Source organism: Miniopterus schreibersii (genome assembly GCF_964146895.1).
Source record: "Miniopterus schreibersii genome assembly, chromosome: 16".
In the NCBI taxonomy this organism is placed as follows: Eukaryota; Metazoa; Chordata; class Mammalia; order Chiroptera; family Miniopteridae; genus Miniopterus; species Miniopterus schreibersii.
The window spans coordinates 29,486,967-29,505,343 of record NC_138116.1 but is presented as its reverse complement, the minus strand read 5'-3'; the positions used below and the strand labels follow the sequence as shown (position 1 = coordinate 29,505,343).

General features: G+C 42.1%; 1 protein-coding gene across 2 annotated transcripts in view; it reads left to right on the top strand.

The window, feature by feature from the left end:
* PHF12 (PHD finger protein 12) overlaps positions 1–18,377 on the top strand; it is a 39,595-nt gene that overhangs the window by 650 nt on the left and 20,568 nt on the right. Inside the window, exon 2 of one of the 2 annotated variants that reach the window (XM_081162203.1) lies at positions 586–767. In XM_081162203.1, the coding sequence (XP_081018329.1) occupies positions 586–767 (182 nt within the window). Of the gene's footprint in view, positions 1–369; positions 768–18,377 lie in introns of those variants that run through there. The other variant, XM_081162202.1, reaches the window with a different exon arrangement.

Here is an 18,377-nt window from a genome sequence, read left to right as displayed (position 1 = left end):
CCCACAAAGCCAGTCCTGAGCTCGCAACGCAAGTGGGCCGGGGGAGGAGGGGGGTTCTTTCTCACCCAGACTCTCCCATCTTTGCAATTTGAGGGGGCCGAGCTCAGCCTCCGAGGACGTTTGCAGCAGTTTCACCCACCCGCCGCCCTCGATTTGCTATCCCAAGGCACCAACCCACTCCATCTCGTTGCACCGCTGGGCCTCCCCACCCCCTTCTTGTCGGTCCCTTTGTGCTTCCCCCAGCACGTCCGGGTACCGGGCTTCAGGCCTCTCCCGAGCCTGGCTTTGGAGTCCCCCACTGTCCATACAAGGAAGTGGCGAGCAGGGAACCGCGCACCCTCTCCCCATCCCCCTACCCTGATTCTCCCCATTTGGAAGAAGCTGTTCTCGTTGTTGTGCTGCAGGAACACGGTTAGGGTGGGCTCCCCTGGTTCCGGGGGCTGAGAGGTTCTGGGAGCAGCCTGGATGGGAGGAAGAAGGACAAAAGGGGGGAGAGGGGTAGTTGACGGAGAAGCCGCGCCTGGGGGGCGACGGATAGCACGGGAGCTCCGAGTGTGCACACACGCCGTTTGTATGTGTGTGCAGCAAATCCAGGCTCTGCTGGCTCCCCCCAAGACGGACGAGGCAGAAAAGCGGAGTCGGAAGCCTGAGAAGGAACCCCGGAGAAGCGGCAGGGCCACCAACCACGACAGCTGCGATAGCTGCAAAGAAGGTGGTGATCTCCTGTGCTGTGACCATTGCCCTGCCGCCTTCCACCTCCAGTGCTGGTAAGGTCTGCAGACCCCTTTGGAGCCCCATTGGTAGACCCTTGTCGGCACATTCCTTCACCCGGCCTTCCCCTGCCTGCCAAAATAACGGGCGCTTGCAGCCGCTAGATGACTTTCTGTAGCCGCTGGGGCTAGCGCCTCCCCGCCCCCAGGTGTCTGCCGGGATCTGGCCGTTTTGGGGGGAAGAAGCAGTGATGGGTCCGGACCCCCGATGTGGGGTTTGGGAGGAATGAGGAGAGCCCCATCTGGGGCTGGAAGTCGCTAGGGAGCCGGGACTCAGCCGGCAGGGCACGGCCGGCCCTGGCTGGGGAGGAAGGGGAGGAGCTCTGGGCCTGGTGCCGCTGGTTGCCCGCGCGCCCGCCGCCCTCGGGCTCCGGCCGGGCTGGGCTCTCCCCGGGGTGGGTGCTCGGAACCCTCGGCTGCCCGAGCTGCCCTGGTCCTGACCCTGGGGACCCGGCGCCCGGGCGCTTGCAGCTGTAGAAGAAATCATGGAGGGTGTCTCTCGAGTCCGCTTCTTCTCTGCCTCTGTTTACAATATGGCGACCTGCCTTTAAATTATATTTTTATTCTCAGCGCCATTTTGGCTGCATATATGATTTGCAAACGTCTCCCGGGGAACGGTGGGGTTAGCCCCTGAGTCCTTTCTGCGGAAGCTCCTCGGAGGCCGGGGCTGGGATCTCGCCTCTGTGGTCCCCTTTCTCTGCCGCCGCTCGCTCCTTGTTGCCTCTCAGAGCTGCCTCCCTCTCCTCCCCTCCCGGAGCTACAGACATTAGGAAGTCGGGCTGGGTTAGACAATTAAAATTGCCCTTGGGCGCCGATTTCACTTATCCACTCTAGATCGGCGAGCCCTTCACTGCAAATTTCTTTGCTGCTGGGGCTGGATTGTACGCGGTGGCTCTTCGAGGACATTTTTAAGGAGCGGAGAGACGGAAAGCTGTGCGCTTTTTTTACTCACACCCCCCTTACTGAACTCGAGGGGAGGGGAGAAACCGAAGAGAGAGGGAGGGACCTGGGTTGATGGCCCCATGCTTGATCCTCCTCAGCAGCTCAGCCCTGAACAATCCGGCCAAGAAGAGTTTGTACTCCAGCTTCTGCCTGGAGAAACCACCTCTGCCCTCCACAAAAATCAGGGAACCCGGATTGGGTCTTGTTCTGTTTTTCAGCAACAGTTGACTGAGGCGGGGGTTTGTGGAAGGAGACAGGCTGCGGAAGGAGGAGGGCCGTTTGTTCTCACCAGTTTTTTTTTTTTTATGCTGTCTTTTTTAGCCCTCTGTTTAAAAAAATTTTTAATGAGGTTTTCCTTAAGCACTGTGCACAGTTCCATTCCATTCTCAGTTTGTGGAATAGTACCTACTGTGTATTTGTACTAATTGCAGGTTTTGGAACCCCTATTAAATAGATGATTGATACTGAGCAAATTAAGTCTGTGGTCAGAAGTTATGTAGGAAGCTCCGGTTACCATTCCCAAGATACTTTTGTCCAGGAGGGCACCCCATCTTGGCTTGGAATGTTACAGGAACAAAAATTAGTATCCTGGAGGAAGCTTTGCTGCTAGCTTTAAAATTTTTATTATGAAGTGACTAATACCAGCAGGAAGGGTCTGTGGGTTTTATCCTTTGCATCCTATTAAGTTGTAATTCACCTGGAGAAAAATCTCTGCTGGTTTTCTGTGCTGTTCTTGAGAATGGAAGCAGTTTGTACTTGAATAAGTTGAGTTTCTTACCAGTTATTCCCAGTTGCTTACATTTTTGTGTGTGTGCTTACTTGATACGTATAACAGGACTGAATTGTAGATTGCTTGATTTTAAATATGGGTTAATGTTTTACCTCTAGGATGATGTTAGTGTTAACCAAGAATAGTGATCCCATATTAAGTGAAAATTTAATAAGCACTTTATTGTTTTTAGTCTCATTTGTTTAGTAAAGCTGAAATTGTTCATTAGAAAGTTCAGGCATGGAAAAAGTATACTGTTTTGCCTGACATTGGGCTTTTAAACTCTAAAATCTAACCTCTGAATCTTTTAATTAGATGAGTCTAAATCTTGTCAAGTTGTACAGTTAACAGTTTCCGATTTAGCTGGGAGGAGGGAGGGAGGGACTTTTTTTTTAGCTGTTGGTGAGATTCAGGCTTGCCCAGATTCTGCATTTCATTGAATACTTTTTATAAGACCATGAATAGGAACTGGTAATCAGAGATTTGAAAATCCTAGTAAATGAGGCAGGGCTTGTTTCACATCTCCAGTTCCCCCTTTGAAGATGTCAGTACTGAATGTACCATTAACTTATCTGAGTTATATAAATCACAAAACATCCTAGATATTGGCACAAAGGCAGGAAGCCTTCTTTTAAGCGTGGCTTATCCCACTTTCCTGCCTCCTACCCCACGCTCTTTCCAGCACAAGTGAAGTGTTGCATTAACCATCTCAGCCAGAGTGGCTAGGTCAAGCAGTTAATGTCTCAGAAAATTTTGATCCCTGAATGTGCTCTCCTTAACTTATCCCATTATTGCTTTCTTGTACCATATGGGAGTGAGGTTAGACAGTATGGCTATATTTTCTCTTGCTTCCCTTTTTAACTAGCTAAGACTGGATTATTTAGATAAGCATAGTGTGATCATTTTCCTCATATACAGAATGTAGAAGAGTGAAGATGGAGTTTTGCAAACCCTGTAGATCACAACTGCAGTGCTGCTGTGGGTCTCCATTCAAAGCTCTGAGACAAGTGCTTTTTCATTCCCTGGTGTGCCTTGCCAGCTTGCCTCATAGTGAACAGGATCTAGTAAAATGTTCCAGAAGTGATTCTAGGCAAACTTTACCTCCTGGGCTTAGTGACAGCTACAACCACAGGGAATTTTTCTAAGATAAACTACTGGAGGAAATGACTGGTCAAATAAGCTGTTTTAATTGTCTTGTCTTTTCTCAGGGGCCAGTGCTTTATATGAAGAATAATCCTTTTCCCATTTAGACTGTCCTATTTCTGGATTTTCTGTAATGATCTGGGTGAAGAAATGAATTTTCCTGTGCTCAGTACCATTACTTCACTAAAGTATTAAACTTTAGGAGCTAATAATGTTTTTGTATTTGTTTAAGTGATAGTGTAATCATTTTATCCAAGTTTAAGTGGTTATCAGTTATTCAGAGTGGTAGCAGGGGTTACGAAACCTGCCCCTGGAGAATTGGAAAGAGATACGTTTTTAAGTTCCCTGGTGAACCTGACCTTTATTATAATAGTCATGCCATGAGTTAAGCCTTATGAAAATACTGGTTTCCATAGACTGGTCTCTAAAACGTTGGTTTAAAAGAAAAAAAAATTAGAATAACTGGTGGAGCTCTAGTTGCCACTGACCCATCTTTCTGTTTGAGATGAATAGAATTATTCTCACTGATAAAGTGAGTACCATGAGGCATTGGTAATGAGGCTGACTAGAAACTGGATGGTTTCCTCTGATTGCTTTCTCATGGCATTTTGCTCCAGACTGAGAGACCAAAACAGTCTGATTGAGAAGTGCATCTACCTCAGCAGACCTCAGCATGGTTACTTCCCGTCAGACAGATTTCTGTAGCATTTGCCTCCGCATGTTATATTTGGAATTGTTGGCCGCTTTCCTCTCTCTGGTGTTGGCAGCAAGATCCAAAATGAGGTTTTCGAAGAATGAGCGTAAAAAAGGTCTCTGTGCACAGGCAAAACTAAGCTCAGCTTAGAGTTTTGCATATTTAATTTTCAGTGAGTCATAACAAGAATGATTTCACACATAGAGTAGAAAACTAACTGCTTTGCAGAAAACCTTTGCCCTGTGAACTTTTAAGGAGGGGGTTTTTCTGATTTTGTTCTCTTTAGCTCCTCATTAGAATAGTGTCAGGCAAGTGATGAATTAAAATGCATTTATATTAACATTATCGTACGAATCTGTTGTTTCTGATATAGTAAGTGTTTAGAAGCCTGGCGCTGAAGAACTGGAGGTGACAGCATCAGGAATCCCTCTCTTCACCTTTGCCCCCTCAGTAGTAAAATGATTGAACAATAAACCTGATTTGGTTTTATGTATATTTTATGTATTTACTTTTGCATTTGCTGTGTTGCATTGGAAGGTGGGTTTGCAGTATTGTTAAGTGGTCCACTCGAACAGGGAGGGTCCATTGCTGATCAACTTCAACTCAATATCACATGCATGCTTTGTAAAACTACTGTTGGGCTTGGGCTAATTCTTGTGACATGAGTGCTTTAATCCAAAGATAAAGGATAATCACTGTTTAAAAATATAAGAAGAATATTTGGTATGAATTGTTTGCTCACAAAATGTTTGTGACCCAGATGGCTTTGGTTGAGAAAGGAAGCATGAGAACTATCAAAAGTGGAAAAGGAGGTAATACTCCTCAGAAGTAACTGTTTTGTTAAGGCAAATACTTAGTGGTACTGTTCTGTGAAATTTTTCATTTTGGGCCTGTCCATACTCAGTGAAAGGTAGGATGCACTTGTAATCTCACTGATCTTCTGCTGTTGCTTAAGGCTCTCAAACAAAGTACTTTACAGATTTGCTCCTCTAATATATTAGGACCATTGTTGGCCTTTGTAAATGACTTGTGTATTTTTTCATATGTAAATTGTAAAGGCATGTTTAAGTACAATCTTTATTTTTAATATGGAGATGGATTTGTGTTTATTTTAAATTCTTAATTAAGTATGTCTCCAAGAGAATTTTTTGAAAGCCAAATCATAAAATAAAGATAAATTGGACCCTGGCTGGGTAGCTCAGTTGGTTAGAGCATCATCGTCCCCAATACACCAAGACTGCAGGTTTCATCTACAGTCAGGGCACATATAAGAAACAACCAATGAATGCATAAATAAGTGGAACAACAAATTAATGTCTGTCTGTCTCCCTCTCTCTCTCAAGTCAATAAAAATTTTAAAAAATAAAGATAAAGTACTTGATTTGGACTGAAAAGGGATTCAAATAATCACTCTTTTGTTAAATGAAACACTGGTTTTTATTAAGCTCTGAGTGAAAGTACAGTGATACTCAAAAGGGCTCAGTGGGTTTTCAAGATTCATCCTTGTAGGGTTTATTAATCTTTTTATGGCTGAATACTATTCCAAGTATGGATATAATGCATTTTATTTATTCATTCATCAGTTAGTGGACATTTGGGTTGTTTCTGCTTTTTGCTATTGTGTATAATGATGGTATAAATATTTGTGTGCAAGTTTTTGTGTGAACATATGCTATGATTTCTCTTAGTGTATATTCAGGAGTGGAATTGCTAAATAACTCTTAGTTTAACATTTGAAGAACTGCCAGATTATTCTCCAAAGTGGTTGCACCATTTTACATTCCCACCATCAGTGTGTAAGGGTTCCAGTTTCTCCACATCTTTTCTAACCCTTGTTATATGTCTTCTTGGGTACAAAATGCTATCGCATTGAGATTGAGATTTGCATTTTCCTGCTGGCTAATGATGTTGAACATCTTTTCGTGTGCTTATTGGCCATTTGTATATTTTCTTGGAGAAATGTCTATTCAGACCTATTGTCCAGTTTTAATTGGGTTATTTGGGTTTTTATTATTGCGTTGCAAGAGGTTTTTTTATATATTCTAGATATAAGTCTCTTGTCAGATACTTGATTTGCAAGTATTTTCTTCCATTCTGTGGGTTGTCTTTTCACTTCCCCTCTCTTTTTATTTTTCAGTTTTTGAGTCTTACTTAAAAAAGGTGGTAGATTTAATCACATATTAATGTCTATGCCTGTATGATCTATGTAATGACAGTGAGTAAAGGGTTTCTTCTGTGAATTTCAGTCAGGATGGTGCATCTCAGTAGAGAGAACCTTACGAGATGCTTTGGTGTGTTGCTGTTTGAACTTTTCTGAGTGACCCTTCTCAACAAAGAAGTCTAACACTGAAAGGTACCCTAGAGGAAGTATTAAAGAAATCCATCACCTGCCTTAAGGCAGGATGCCCACCTGGCACCCACCAGCCACAATAGAAAATTTCTGTGTGTGGGCGTTTCTCATACTTGGGGGCTCCTAGTTTGAGGAGGAAGATTTTAATTGCATCAGTTTGATTGGTAACAGCTTGGGGTGGAAATGACTCCAGATCAATTAATGAGCTGTCTTTTGAACCAGTTAACAAGGACAAAAAGTTTTTTGTACACTGCAATGAACTCACCAGTTTATATGTGTCTTTATGTAAGCCTAGGTAGCAGTAAATAGGGAGAGAATATTTGCCTGCAGGTTTTATATAACTTGTAAAAAGAAACAGTCTGCTTTGATGCTCCCAAGAGGATTTTTGCTACCTAGAAATGCAGATGTCCTGCTTCTTAACAGAAGTGGATACATCTCTTCTACAGGTGAGAGGGTAGTAGAATATAGATGAAGCTGAATGTTTGCTTTTGGTTATAGGTAATAATGTTGAAATCCATCTCTGAACTAGCACATGTACAACAATTCCTTGAGTGTGCAGTTAAGCAGGTCACTCCAGTGGAAGGTTCTGTTTGGGGTTATGATGGCACTTACTGTGATAATGCAGCACAAGCTCCTGGAAATGCATTCTTATTTTAAGGTGTCAGAGTTTTAAGTCACCAGAACTGAGCAGGGGGTGTTTTCCCACCTCCTCTGTGCTTTTCCTTTGACTTAGAGTCCTCAGGGAGTACAACATGGCCAGCTGCATTGCCAGTCAATGAGTGACACTTATAAGAGCACCTCTGCATAATGCTATCCTCCCAAGGGATAGGACAAGAGTACAGCTGTCCCCCTGCCAGTTTCCTGAAAGGGAGGACATTGTATTCAGTGCAAGTCCTAGACCAAATTTCAGAAAGGCACTTTGGTATTGCGGATTTGTCACCATGCCCAGGACGCATGCACAGGTCACTAGCTGACTGCTTTTCCCATGACTCAAGAACAGTTAAGAAGAATAAGGTGACTCCTTTTTCTGCCTGCCATTTATGGATATCAAAATCCTTATCCTTTAAGCCTAAGGTTATTTCTAAATCTAGGTCTCAGCAAATAAGAATAAAGATGAAGTTTTAGCACATTTGTGTGGGAGGCAAAAGACACTGAGAAGTACAATAGATACTGGTAAAAGGAGAAATCATTGATTTTTATCCATCATCAAAAAGGAACTTGGCTACTACATAGAGCTGTTGGTGAATTCACAATAAGTAAATTCCAAGTACACCATACAGATTGATAAAATTTTCTAAGTAATGAAAAACGACTCATTCAAAGAGCTCCTTTCCTCTTGCAGTTGTGTACTAAATGCTCACTAGACTACAGCTTCTGACTTAGAATGGTCAACTTCTGACTTTTTTGACTTTATGATAGTGCAAAAGCAATACACATTCAGTAGAAACTCACTAAGCTAAGCTATGATGTTCAGTAGGTTAGGTGTATTAAATGCATTTTTAACTTACAATATAATGTCTTCAACTTATAATGGGTTTATCAGGATTTAACCCCATCATTAAGTCTAGGAGCATCTGTACTTGAAAGCCAGATGCTGACCCATTTCCTCTGCTCACAGCTGCATAATACCTAGTGGTATTACAAATGAGAACGTGCAAAGATAAACACTTTGGGGAACAGAAATTATGTCTGGATTCTTCCAAGTGGATGGTACCTTTGTTAACACAAACACACAGTGACCATTCCTTTCTCCCTTAATTACATTTGCTTTCCTATATGTTAATAGGTTTGGTGTTTAATCTTTGCCCTTACCCATTTTCTGACAAATTGTACAGCATATCTTTCAAAAAATGTTTCCTGGTCTTGAAAGGACAAAAGACAGAGAAAGTGACTACAGGGAAGGGGAAAACTCTGTGCCTAAACCAAGCATCAGTCCTTCCCACTGATTTGAGCTCTGCATGAGGCTCTTTTTGAAATAAGCTTGAGTGAGCAAAAGAAGACTCTCTGCAGGGTTTGTAGTTAACCATAACCCAAAGATATCACTTCACCCCTAGGCCAGGCAGGGATGGGGAGCCCTCTCAGAATTACTAGCAATCTTGAGTTCCAAGGTAGAATCCTATTGTGGCAGTACAAGCACATTTACAGGCTTTTATCCAACTATGACATTCAGAGGGACGTTGAGTATTATTTTTCCTCCTGTCTGCCTTTGTACAGAGAATAGCAGAGAAGCTAGTGAAATGTACAGGACTTCAAGTGAGTTTAGATAAGTCTCTGCATTACAAACCTGAGCAATGCAGAGCTACTCTTGTTCTGCTTCCCATCAGTCATGGGCTCCTGTGATGAGCTGGTAGCTTTTGAATTCCCACATCCACTGAACATGGGAATTAAATCAGTAGAGTTCTACTGATTCTTGGTTTTAACAAAACTCTGGAAACAGTAGAGGGAAACTCTACAGTGAACTTTTCCCATCGGCAGTTATCAATTTGGTTAAAATACTTTATGAAAATTAAATATGTATAAACCTGTAACTTTTCATAGTTCTATAGATAGATTTACTACATTCAACTTTCTTTGATCTTGCTTGCCATTTTTTGAAAGAGCATCTTAAATTAGGGAGAATTCTGTCACTAATTTTGGCCTTTTAATAAACATTGTTTTGTTCTTGTTTTGCTTTATCCCTCTGAAGTCCTCATGGTTTTGCCTGGCACAGATGACACTTAGACATTGTAATTTAATTCTAATGCCTAATTCCATAATATCAGACATCTTTTACTACAGGCTATAGTTTGTAGGTGTTGATGTAAGCTGAATAATAAGAAAAGTGTCTGCAATTTAAGTTATGGGAAAGAGCTCATGTCAAAGGCTTGTGTGCTTTTACTGCATACAAGCTTTCCTCACATCTTACCATTCAGGTCTTTAGGGTGATCATTCTTTGATTAGGGACCATCTGAGAAAAAACTGGGCCAAAGGGAAAAAAATCATGGTACTCTGTCTCTGAAAGGTATGTTCAACTCCTAAATAGGTCACTGAGGGTATAACTGGAAGGCTTCAGCAGCCCAAGTCAGCACTTAGCTGTGGCATCAAACCACGACGGCACAGTTTGACACGGTGCCCAGGAGATTACTTCAGTCGTGTAGGGTGGGGGGAGCTTTGAGGTTTATGAGTAAAATTGGAGGAGGCGAGAAGGTAAGGGTGAAAGAAGGAGAGAATAACCCCTATGCTATTTTGGCCCAAATAATAGCATTATTTTTCCTCCTTCCTTATTTTTTAATAGGAGACCCTGTCAGTAAATGAAGCAGAAATCCTCCTTAGCAAAAAGTAGCTGGGTCTTAAGTTAAAACCTGCTCTCTATATACAAGGTGGAACAAAAGTAGGCTTACAGTTGCTTGTGTGGAAAATAATACAACAATTAATAAATAATAGAAGAATAAACTGTTTCGAGTACTCACAATTATAACCTACTTTTGCCCCACCCTGTAATTAGTTGGATTTCAAATAAAGACATTGTTAGTATTTTTTAGTTTTTCCAGCCTTTATAAAATTTTGGGTTCAGTATCTATAAAATGTAAATTGGTCCAGATTCCCTGAGCTGTATCTGTGAGAGTAGCATGACCTATTACCTTGTTCTTGATAGTCCACTAAAATCTGGCCACAGAACAGTACTCAATTTTGTTGGTTCCTCTTTCCAATGGAATGTTCCTTAGAGTATTACAAAGTGACTGTTGAGGCCAGAATGTTGACTCTTCCAGAACAGGTGGGCTCCTACATCTATCAAGAGGTGGATGAATGGAGCCCATTTTAAAAATGTTTGTAGCCAGCCTATTTTCCATTGTAGAGAAGCCAGGATCGCAAGAATGGCCAAACCAGTAATGATAGATCAGGCCCTGTAGCACCGAGGCTCAGCTTATGGAGAAGTTAGCAGAAGCGAACACCTGGTATAACTGTTGGTGCTCTACCCTCCCTCCCTCCTCCTTTTCCTGCACTAACTTGTAACCCTCTTCTCCAGGTGTCCTCCACTGGGAGGATGTCACCGGCCAGCTTTACTTAGAAGGCAATAAAACTTGGGAGCACAGTCAGCTAGTTTGAAAGGATTGTATGCCTGTGGAAATGATGCAACTAGCTAAGTTTCTCAATGGGGTATTTGTAATGGCCTGGCACTTCATTGGTCTTTTTGTTAACATTGCTACTGAGGCTTTGCATGAAAACCAGCAGTCCTTGTACTTTTTACTTTGTGGCATTAGCTGTATCTGAGTCAGTAGCTGGGATGAAGGAGGGTAGGGTATTAAGGTTCGGGGACACCCTCCACCCCCATGAACTTTTCTATATACTTTCGTCTCTCCAATATCTTTCAATATGACCACCTTTCCTACCTTTGAAAGGTAGACCATACTTGAAGATAAAAGCTGCAGCCCAAGTGTCCAGATGAAGCTTACTATTTCTGCTGACATTTAAATTTCATTAAGTTTTGTTCCCTTGAAACATAGACCATTAAATTTGGGTATATTAATACAGCTTTTAATTTACATTTTTTAATTTTTTTTATTGATTTCAGGGAGAGGAATGGAGAAAGATAGAAACATCAATGATGAGAGACTCCTCATTGATTGGCTGCCTCCTACACACCCCCTACTGGGGATTGAGCCTGCAACCCGGCATGTGCTTGGGCATCTAACTGTGACCTCCTGGTTTATAGGTCGACACTCAACCACTGAGCCATGCTAGCCAGGCAATTTGCATTTTTAAATATATTTTTAAGTTAAACTTTATCCAGGGCTTCTTAGCTTTTCCAGGACATAGCTGGTTTTCAATTTATAAAGGGCTTGTTTTCTGTGCTCATAGGCCCCTTTATAGTTCAAGATGGCTACTGAGGCTGAGACCTAAGTGTGGTCCTGCTAGCAGTCACTTTTATTCCCATTTTTGCTAGTACCAACACATTTCCTGAGCTAGCCGAGGGCAGCAGGGCCAGTCTGAGAGAGTGATCCTATTCTGAATATATACGATATTGTCTTTTGCTGTTGGTATTACACAATGCCATTAAATAAAATTGTAGGATTTTTATGTAGTAGTGGACCTCAGATGGATGGATGGCACCCATGAACTGTGAAATTAAAAATCAAAATGTTCAGTGCTATTGTTTCCTTCCTTAATACCTCACCACCACCAAAAAAGGGAGGTGATACACAGATGATGGTAGGAGGCCAGTGAGATCTTCCTTAGTCTAACTGATGGTTTTTTTCAACTTAAACTGCCGTACATAGCGAGAGAGCTTCTGGTGCTTGGATAATGATGGGTTCTGATACGAGAGACTCTACCAGTTCATGCAACTGAACTCTTTTAGAAGAGAACCCAAATGGAAGACTGTTGGTATATTATGTACAGATGTGCTGTCTGCACAGTGTTCCTATTAAGTGTTTGTGTTAAACAGAATATTTTGTCAGTCTGGGAAGAGAAAATGGAGTGTGGTCTTTCTTTTCTTTTTCTTTTTTTAATATATCTTTATTGATTTCAGAGAGGAAGGGAGAGGGGGAGAGAGAGAGATAGAAACATCAATGATGAGAGAGAGTCATTGATCAGCTGCCTCCTGCACTCCCCCGACTGGGGATCAAGCCCCCAACCCTGGGCATGTGCTCTGACCGGGAATCAAACCGAGATCTCCTGGATCATAGGTGGATGCTCAACCACTGAGCCACACCTGGCTGGGCGAGTGTGTTCTTTCTTAAATATTTTTCATCCACTTGCTTCCTTTTGTCCTAAGACATACACTCAAGCTTTTAATTTGGTTAAGTGATATTTTTCTGTTTCTCTGGTTGCCTTTGGCTCATGTTTTAAAATGTCAGTGTTACTTAGCTGGATGGATAGTTGCAAGCCATACATCAGTAACCTAACATATTTTAAAAAACAAGTCCAGAATGCAATACCATTTTTATCTGCATGTTGTAAGGTAAAAAATAGGTCTTTGAAATAAAAGGCAGCCTTTCTGCTTCCCTATCTCCCTTTCTCCCTCCACCTCTCCCCTCCTTCCTTTGTTCTTTTGTTCCCCTCCTTTCTCCCTCCCAGTTCCTTATTGAAAAACTGCTTGCACTGGATGGATAATTAACACAGAGCAACAGGTCCCACTGGTGGGGACTAAATCTGAAGTAAATGTTAATGTCGTGCAGGTTCACATGCATTAATAATCGAGGGAGATGAGTGAGGTTAGACTCAAATCAGCCATACTAGTGTATGACTTGAAAGATCCTCTTAATTAGAGAACCAAAAACCATGACAACTACCAATATCTTCCACCTGCAGTGGTGAGCTGCAGCCTCATTAGGGAATGAAAGAAGCTTTCTAAATTAAAATGGGTCTGTCCTTTGGCTGTAGTTGGGATCATCTGGCTCCAGGCTTTGAATATTTGACGTGGAGAGGGTCTGTCAGTTCAGGCTTTACAGTTAACTGAGAGGTATGTATTTATGGTTTTCTCTTCAATAATTCCTGAAATACTCCTATGTAGACACCCTCATCAGCAGTGGAGACAGGTCATTGGATTTGTTTATGGGAGTTTAGATGCTAGAGTTCTACTGCAGAGGTTGGCTTTAGGAATTTTAGTTTTGAAAAATTAATATCCTTGACCAGCTTTCTAATTGGTTTGTATATAGATATTACTGTTAACAGTTTATAGGCCCTCTTAGGCCTTATGGAGAGCCACACCAAACTCTGAGACACATCCTTTAATTGTACAATCTCTGAAGATTTAGAGCTCTATTGTTATGAACTATTTTATAACTAACAGAATGTCTTTAAGATCAGGTAGTGGTTAAAATAAATAGCGAGTTGGAAAGCAGTAAACAGGCACTTTGTAGCCAGGAATTGCAGTCCAGTGCTTTTTAACAAGTGATTTGGAAGGAAACATCCACAAGTAGTGAAGATGGGAAGATATTCTGCAGGAGCTCCATACTCACAGGGCAGGCACTCTTTTATGTGGAGAAGAGTGCCTGTCTCTAAGTACCACAGACCATATTCTTTTGAAGCCAGAAAATAGAGGTCCTTGGCCTGTTGACTAAAGAGCTACCAGCTGCCCAAGACAAGCGTGCTCACATACCAGACAGCTCATCCAGGACTCACTTTCCTTCTCGGGACACAGGCAGTTCTTAGAAGGAATCTAGAGGTTCAAATACTATTGTGCACTAGGTAGACTTAAACATCTGTTCCCAGAAAAATGCTCCCACTTCCAGAACCTTCCTTTAATCAAATCGTTTTTCAAAATGCAGAAATACACCTGCTTCTAGAACTATAGTTTCTTTCTGAACACCTTGAGAGCCTTAATTTCACCGTCTTTAAAAGATCCCTGGCTGACCTGTCATTTGCTGAATAGCTAAAGATTATGGAAAGAAGGTAGAGAAAAGGCCGTTGTCACCTTCAGGTACCTAATGACCAAACTTCTGGGGCTCTTTGCTGAGCTTGGCATCCATGAGCAATTGAGTTTTATATATGTCTGTGTGGCAAGAATCAGTTTGTAGTTGATTGTATGTGGTCACCTGTCCTTTTCACATTATCTGTAGTCTGATCCCTGAGAGCAAGGGCCATGTCTGAAATCTCACCACTTAGCATATTGCCTAGCATAAAATAAATGTCCAATAAATGCTTGAGTGGACAAATGACTTTGGCCCCCTCTCCCCAAAGGCTATGTTTCTTGATGGGGTGGATCATAACTTTGTTTGTTTTATGTCCTTTCAATGTGGCACCTCCAGTGTGGCATTGGTTAGTAAGCAGTGGGATCTCAGTAAATATTGACTGATGAAGAAGGAAATGCTTGACCTTGAGGTTGAGGAAGATACTCTGATAGGTATTCTACCGTGTTCCCCAGAAATAAGAGAACTACTGAAGGTTCTTCAAAAACAGCTTGGACTCAAGATTTAAAAGAGCTAGGAAACTGATTTGGGTTCTAATTCTGCTCCTTATTGGCTCCATGGCTTTAGATAAGTCAGTTTCCTCACCTGTGTGTGGGATTAACAATTCTTACAGTATGGTGGTGATAATCAAGTAAGAGCATCTGTGAAAACACTATGAACTGTATGTAATACACTGTCTAGATGTAAAATGAGATTATCACTGTGCTATGTCTAAGCTTTAGTGATTAAGAAGTATTGTCCTTACTAGCAGCACTGGCTTATTATAGTGTTTTCATAGTTTTCACTGCTGAGCAGCGGAAACTCTGATAGAATGAGTTCAGCACTACCTAACTTTTAGTTTTAATGATTTCCTTTAGTAGAGAATAGCCCTCAGCACGCTATCTTCATTGATATATGAGGATGAGAGGGAGCTGGGACAGAACTTTAATTTGTAGGGGTGGTGGTGTGTGTGTGGTTGGGTTTTTTTTTTTTTTTCTAGACAATGCTATTGCACACTTAATACGCTACAATATAGCCCTGGCCAGGTAGTTCAAGTTTCTTTTTTTAAGACTACAGTATAGTGTAAACATAACTTTTATATGCACTGGGGAATCAAAAAATTTGCGAGACTCTCTTTATAGTAATATTCATTTTATTGCAGTGGTCTGGAATTGAACCCGCAATATCTCTGAGGTATGCCTGTAATTATTTCAAAGTTGCACACTAAACTTATGGGTACATCATTTTCATGGGGGTAGGAGTTTTAAGGTGGGCAGCTGAGGTGGGGAAGTCCTCAGGATATGTGCGTGAGTCCCCTGAGGCTGTAGAATTTCCTTTCTCCCTGGAATTGTTTCCCTGTTGACAGTATTTGATATGGAACAAAACTAGTCTGTTTGCGAAACAGCCATTTTCCAGAACTAGCTCCTGAGCTTCTTACCCCAATGATAGTCTGTCTTTCCTGGAGGCATTTCATGACTCCTTTTCCTTTTGAGTTGAAAAACTGCCTTCTAAATTGCTTCAAAGGATTTGGTAGTGGCAAAAAGGAAGCATCAGTATGAGAAAGCTTTATGATGGGCAATTCCTGTGTACCAGCTATGCCTATGATGATCATTTTCTAGAAACATAGACCTTCCTTCCCTTTCGATCCCATCTTAGATATTACTTTACTACCTTCTCTCAAGATAACCACATTCTCAAATTTATTTCAAGATGCATGTTCTGCCACTAAGAAAGCAGAAAAATCTCAGCAAGGCTTTACTGTTTTAAGTTCTGTATTCATCCTTGAGATAACCCTCTGACTTCCCCGCATACTCCCTAAACTCACAGTCCTCATCCCACACTTTAGGGCAGACAAGAGAAGCATGCGGCCATAATTTAGAGTTCTGAAAAATGTGTGTGAAACTTGGTATCTCTAAAAAGTGATCCTTTAGAAACCACCAGGAGCTACTTTTGAAAGCCTCTTAATAAAAATTTTAAGCATTTTACTCCTGTATTAAGAAAGAGAAACAAAGCCCTGGCAGAGTAGCTAAGTTGGTTAGAGCATCCTCCCTATAGGCCAAGGTTTCAGGTTCAATTCCCAGTCAGGGCACATAAAAAATCAGCCAATGAATACATAAATAGATGTTTCTCTCTCTCTCTCTAACTACCCCTTCTCCTCCCTCCCTCTCTCTCTAAAAATCAATTTAAGAAAGAAAGAGAAACAAGAAATCACCCTGGCCAGGTGGCTCAGTTGGTTCGACCTTCGTCCCTATACCAAAAGTTTTCAAGTTCAATTTCCAGTCAGGGCACATACCTAGGTTTCAGGTTTGATCCCCGGTTGGGGTGGGTACAGGAGGCAACCAATCGATGTTTCTCTCTCACCCTCTCTCTCTCTAAAAATTAACTTAATAATATATATAGCCCGGCTGACATCGCTCACTGGTTGAGCATGGACCTATGATCCAGGAGATCGTGGTTCGCTTCCCAGTCAGAGCACATGCCCAGGTTGCAGGCTCGATCCCCAGTGGGAGTGTGCAGGAGGCAGCTGATCAGTGACGTTTCTCTTATCAGAGTTCCTCTCTCCTTCTCCTTTCCTCTCTCTCTTAAAAAAAAAAAAATCAATAAACATATCTTCTTGCTGTTTTGTGACTCAGAAAACATATGTGCCTGGCTGGGCATGGCTCAGCAGTTGAGCATTGACCTAGGATCCAGGAGATCGAGGTTCCATGCCTCGTCAAGGCACATGCCAAGGTTGCAGCGCGGGCTCGATCCCCAGTCGGGGGCGTGCAGGAGGCAGCTGATCAATGACGACTCTCTCATCTTTAATGTTTCTATCTCTCTCTCTCTCCCTCTCCCTTCCTCTCTCTGAAATCAATAAAGATTTTTTTTTTTTAAAGAAAGAAAACATACATAATTTTATGTGTGGTTTAACCACCAAAGCAAGTACCTACCCAATTGCATTGCCTTGCCTCATGACTTTAGAGGGATTACCTTCACTTCCTAGAAGTCCATTCTTGTAGTGTACCCCAGTTCTGTAAGGCTTTATTGAGTACCTACTGTGTGCCAGGCATTGTGCAGAGTGTGGAATTACAAAGGTAAATGAGGCATAGAAAAGGGATTTGGGTACATAATAGTTTCAATATAGTGTGGCACAAAACTGCTATAGGGAATTGGGCTGTCAGAGAAGGCTTCCTGGCAGTAACACCTGACTTGGGCCCCTAAAAGATGAGTCCACCAGGTGAAGGAGCGGGGAAAGACTCAGCTTTGGTGGTTGTAGGCAGTGGCTCTGGAATGAGCAGAGACAGAATTGAGAAACAGTATGCGCTGTGTAGGGAGCCACCAGACTTAATGGAACTGGAGAAGGAGGGAAGGTTCTGACCACAGAGGTCTTACCTATAATACTGAGGAGCTTGAACTTTGTCCTATAATGGATGGGGCAATATTGAAGGGCATTTTAATTTGGAGAGTGATATGATCAGAATTGTGTTTTAAATAAATCATTCTGCCAGCAGGGTTAGAAATATTGGGGGAAGCATGAAGGATGGCCAGGAGGCTATTCATATCTTGGCAAAAGCTCTAAGTCTATACCACCTTGCCTTGCCCTTCTCTGCTTTACATATGGTGTAGGGTATCTTGGTACAAAGCCAGTGGGCAGATGAAAAGAAATGATGAAAAACAGAATCAGAAGTGACAGCCTTTTCAGGGTTAATTTTATTATAACAGCTGCTGAAGCATAGCAGTCTGTAGGCCTTTGCAAATTACATGAGTGCATTTCATTAGTTTGGGTGTGGCCTATGCAGAAATACATTGGCGAGAACAAAGGTAGACTTTACAGGTGATATTCACCTGTGGTCCTCCAGGGCTTGAAGACCTATCCCCAGAGGCCAGTATGCCTGGAGTTTTCTGCTCCCTGATACAGCTCCTCTTGTGATTCCACCAAGGTAACAGGGAAGAAAGGGAGCAGTGAGACTTGCTGGACATCCTGATGTGCATGCTCAGGGCTCCAAGGAAGCATGGAACTAGGAAAATTTGCCAGCCCAGTGCTATTTTAGGTAGAAACAGTAGAGCAGGATAACATTAAGCCCTGGGACTTAAAGGAGAATCCTTATCTATTCAACCCTCAAGTATTTTTTAGTATTTTCTCAGATTCTTTGAAGAAAGATTTCCTCCTTACTATTTCAAGTAAATAACTCCAGGAACCAAATGTAAGAATTTCTTAAGCATAAATGTAGCCTACTCTGTATAGCAGTGGTTTTCAAACTTTGGTGTTGAGCATAAATTGCTGAGCCCTATCCCCAGAATTTATGATTCAGTGGGCCTGAAGTGAGGTTTTAGAATTTGCCTTTCTAATAAGTTCCCA